The 4,934-nt window shown below is 33.6% G+C and overlaps 1 protein-coding gene across 3 annotated transcripts in view; it reads left to right on the forward strand.

The window, feature by feature from the left end:
• LOC128233850 (uncharacterized) overlaps window positions 1–3,959 on the forward strand; it is a 43,653-nt gene extending 39,694 nt beyond the window's left edge. For all 3 annotated transcript variants that reach the window (XM_052947707.1, XM_052947709.1, XM_052947708.1), the window contains one exon: window positions 507–3,959. Coding sequence is in view for 1 of the 3 variants with exons in the window: in XM_052947709.1 (XP_052803669.1) it covers window positions 507–518 (12 nt within the window). In the remaining 2 variants the exon portion in view is untranslated. The remainder of the gene's footprint in view (window positions 1–506) is intronic.
• Window positions 3,960–4,934: the final 975 nt, after the last annotated feature.

The following is a 4,934-nucleotide window of genomic DNA, read 5'->3' on the forward strand; positions in this document are numbered from 1 at the left end:
AAAATATTGAACATTTATTTATGATTGTAAATTCTTCAGTACCACCTTTTCTAGTAATTCCTTTCGAATTAAATTGCAATATAAATCCGCAATGAAGTAAATGTATTGTAAATGTGTAACAGAAATAATGCCATTTTTAATACAATTTGACATTTATCAATTTGACAGTGTTCATTGTTTGAAAGTCCGCTTTGACGTGTTAATCACATGTTAGCGCGCACAGGGCTGGGATACAATTCACAAGACGTCATTTCCGTTATGACATTATATGTACATTAGTTTGGCGCGTTTTTTAAAGTGCAAACTAATGTTTTTCATTTGATAAAAAAGTTAAAAAAATGTCTGTTTCAGTGTTTGATTGCAATATGTTCCACCTCTTCAAAACCAACACTAAGTTGCTATGCCGCTTGTGTAGTACAACCTGTTGTGCTCGCTCGATGAAATTTATTTAGATCTTTCACTGAAACAATCATATCATTTATCCGCTATATATCTCACTCTTTCAGGACATGTTCTAATCGGTGATGCACACGCAACATGACAAGGACTTAGACATTCTATAGAGAAACACTCGTCTATATCGTGTTTCTACTGCAATATATCTATTGCAATTTTTTGAGACCTGTCCTTCCTGGATCAAGTTTTTTCCGTTGACAATAACTTATATTTTGTGTTAGGAGGAGAGAATAGAACAATGTGTATTTTGTTTAAACAGTCGTATGCATACATGACAATCGGTCACAGACAAGTGTTTACAAATAGAAATTTAAGAGTACGAATGCCTGAAATAAATTGAAATGATATTTTAGCAGTGTATGGCAAAACTATGGGTTTACTATATTTTTATTAAACGTCTTAAGTATTCATATACATTTATGAAATGATGAATGTGATGGTGTTAATACACATGTGTGTGAAACAAACTCTTATTCGATAGGTCATTCATAAACAGTAACAAATAAACATAGTGAAGTGCCATTATATTTTCGGGAATCGATGCTGTATATCCAATGATGGTTACAGGTGAAACACTTCCGGTATATCTATATATGAGAGACACCTAGACTGGTATTTCAAAATTGGTCTTAATTGGATCTAAGAACGATGCAGCTAATCGGATTACTTGTTATTAATAACTGACCAATATGGTGAATGAAGTCAATCATGAATGACCTTAAAATCATCTGAAGTTGTATGTTGAAAACAACCCATGCCTAGCTGCAATGTACAAAGACTCTTAAGATATCCGAAACACAAATATGTGACTTCTGATTGACTGGTGACCCCATATAAGTTGGCATTATTCCAAAGAGCTTTATTTGCAAAAATAATTGTTACAATTAGTTAGAAATTAAAAAAATAAATATTATAACAAACAAATTTGTTCGTCCTTGAAAAAAAGAGCAAATAGTGCATTTCACATCCGAGTTAACTTCAAATAAAGTCCAAAAATAGTAGCTGCAATACTTGTGTAAATAATGCAGTTTAGGTAATTTATTTAACATGTTCGTCATCAGCAACTACTATCCTTTCAGTAAGTTATCAAAATTATATGAGGTCAACTGGCATCACCAACATGGTTAATAGAGCTGCAGAAAACAAGTTTATTTGTGGATATTCGGATATCTTAATCGGGAGTATCTAGTTTTTGTTTTTGTAGAGCTGCAGCAATTCAATCGACCAGTCGCCATTTGTCTATCCATCTGTTGACCAATGATAGGACTATTTTTCGTAAATAAATAAAAGCACGTGGTTGAATGATCCAATAATTAACCGGAAAACCTCCGCGAGTGATCCGGACAAATTGCAATAACTGTTATGGCGACTGGTCAATCGACACAGATCCTTTGGCCATGATTCCTTGTAATAGAAGGTATCATTTTCATGTTTGTTATTTTATATGTGTTATATTGTTTTTACAGAGAACTACCTGTGATAAGCTTTAAAGTTAGAGTGTATTTTTTCAAAGTGTAGTATTTGCTTTCATCGGATGCAAGCATTGTATGTTATTGTTATAGGTTATAGGCATGCATTCACCAAAATAGAAAGGCCTGGAGTGTCGCAGACACTCAGTTCATTAATTTGGTTAATGTATACTTATAGCCGTTCAAGCAGCTTTGTGTTTGAGAATATAGTCTGTCTACTGACCTAGCCTATGTTTCAATATATCGATTAACTTGATTAAAATCAATACCGGCTAACTGTTGATTTACTAAAAATAACTGTTGTTTTTTATTGATTTTGTTTTTTGCTATATTTCATTGATGCATGACAATGTAGATAGTTGAGCCAAGTATATTCAGTTATATATGACGAATAGGATTGTTAAAAATCAATCAAAAATGATTAATTTTCGCTCTTGAATTTACTTACTATTATAGTATGTGTCTCTTTACGAAGTCGATTTCACTTATGTCATAATATGTCATTTGTTTTTAAATTAAGCATTGGCTTTTTTTTAATGGTGTCTTGTGTTATTTTTCTTAAAGAAAACTTGTTGTTATTGTTATCCTTGTATGCAGATTTATAATATATTTATATATTTGCCTCTATACCTCGACCAGTGGGAACACCTCAGCTATTTTCCATCGAAAACAACCTCGGATTTATATAGGAGATTGTCCATGTCAGAATTATTAACATTTAACTACTCTGCAAATAGATCGCGTAGTTTTTTCCCTTAAAATCTTTACTATTTATTTAAAAATACATTACACTGGGGAAATTTTAACTTAGTAATACAAATTACACATTAAAACACTACAATCAATTGATATTAGTATCATTAATATTACAAACGAATTTAACTGATGTAGCAGCATGCACCCGAAGTTGTTTTTTGATGGAAAATGGCCGAAGGGCTTCGATTGTACCTCGACATTATTGGTCCGGTACCTGAATGTTAGGCCTTCAGACATCCACTTTCTTTACTGTTTTAATTGATTTTGTATTTCGTTTTAGAGTGCCAAAGAAATGTGTTAACAAGCATGGCCATTCGATGCACTGCTCCTTTTGACGTCACAAATGTGACGTCACGCCAAAATAACGTTTTTGAAATGATAAGTAAAATTTATGGTTTACTATAACAATGACTTTGAATTTTGTTTTAAATTGTTATGGAACCCTTGTCAAACATTTATATCGAAAGAGTCATTATTTTAATAGATCTAAATATATGTTGGGGGGGGGTCTAAATAATTAAGGACGCAAACATTGCTTGCTAGTGGAAAGTGTGTTAAGAAGTTGTTATTAATCGTGAAGGAAATGATGCGGCAATATTCCTTAAAATGGGAGAAGTTCGAAAATAATTATAGCACATCGAAAATTATGTCCGAAGGCCTAAATTGGGTGTCGGTAATGAACTTTATAGAAATGTTTATAATATTCTTATGGTCTGACAAAGTATGCTATACAGTTCAAGTATGTTATACAGTTCAAATGAACGCTTTATTGAAGAGTAACAGCTGTTGCCTTGGTAATTCGTCTTATTATCCTAGTATTTGTGATTGTAATACCCATTAATCCGAAGTAAATATTCATGACGACGTAATTGACGTTTTTTTTTTTTTTCACGTATTGTTTTTGATTATACTTGTACTAAATAGTATTAACAGTATGGAATACCCAAATTCAAAGGATACAATTAAAAATACCTGTAAGCTTGTGCAAGCAGCTGTTCTTAACGTAGTTTCGCTACATAGACAATGGTTTAAGACAAAGCTTCTATGTTTGTTTTGGTAATTCTAATGTTTTTATGAATGCACGTGTGTTTCAGCTTAGAACCCACGTATAGACTTATATGATGTGATGTTGCACATTACGTCATGTATAACGTGCACGTGTATTGTTACATATTTAAATACACTAATACTCATGTCCATGTTTTTTGAAGTGTTTTGTAACTAAGATCTTTATTTGTACTCTCGGAATTTTCCAATAAAATTCACTCATATCGCATGGTTAGAGTTGTTGTTGTTGTTTTTACTTGCGATTCCTAGTGAAAAGTTGATTTTCGTAAACAAGGTCGATGATGCTATGCAAACAACACCCTAATTCAATCGTCCTGATTTTCACTGCAAACAGGGAAAATTCAGCCAATCTGAGACGTTTCGCAGTTTTTTTTATTTATAGATTCGTTGGGAGTCGGCGAACCGTGGCGATTGTCTGTAGCCATTGAAAAAGGGTCTGAGAAACCCAATTAGGACTACCTTGGATTTTATCCTGTCAACAACAGGTCACACACTATTAAATAAATTCCCTATATATTCCATAGACAAATGACCAATTTTCACGCAAAATAACACTGAGTTCTAGTGATTCGGAGCTGGAGGTCGTGGGTTCGATCCCGGGCCGCGTCATACCGAACGACGTTAAAAGTTGGTACATGTAGCTCTCTAGTCCGGCGCTCGGCATTTAAAGGGTAGTGCTTGGAAAAGTGGTGTATTCAGTACTGGTTCTTGCAATGTCTGGATTTGAGTGCGAATTGCTGTCACTTCTATCTCATATCACTTATGGCATTTAAAAACAATTTAAGCCGTTATGGCGTCACGGCGGGGTCAAGCCATAGTGCAGCCAATGGGCGCGGGCAGACCTTGATAATCTCAAACAAACAAACAAACGTGTCGAACAATGCGGTGAAAATTTTAAATAAAAAAGTAGATCAAGTAGATCTATCTTGTTCAGCCTGTTTTTGAAACGACAGACCATTCAGCTTCAAAAGCTATCAATATAGAATTAAGCAAGTGGTCTGAAATATAAAATCATTTTTGATTAACTGCCATATGTTGGTTAAAAAGAAATAAGGTAATGACAATTCATGAACGATTCCGAATTGGTGTAGTTTACCCAAGAGTCCAGCTTTTCATACTTCTAGTTAGATTTTTCAATATCCTACCTCTGATGAATTAGGATGAAGAAAGAAAGAAAAGCCAATG

Source organism: Mya arenaria, chromosome 5, assembly GCF_026914265.1.
Source record: "Mya arenaria isolate MELC-2E11 chromosome 5, ASM2691426v1".
Taxonomy (NCBI): Eukaryota; Metazoa; Mollusca; class Bivalvia; order Myida; family Myidae; genus Mya; species Mya arenaria.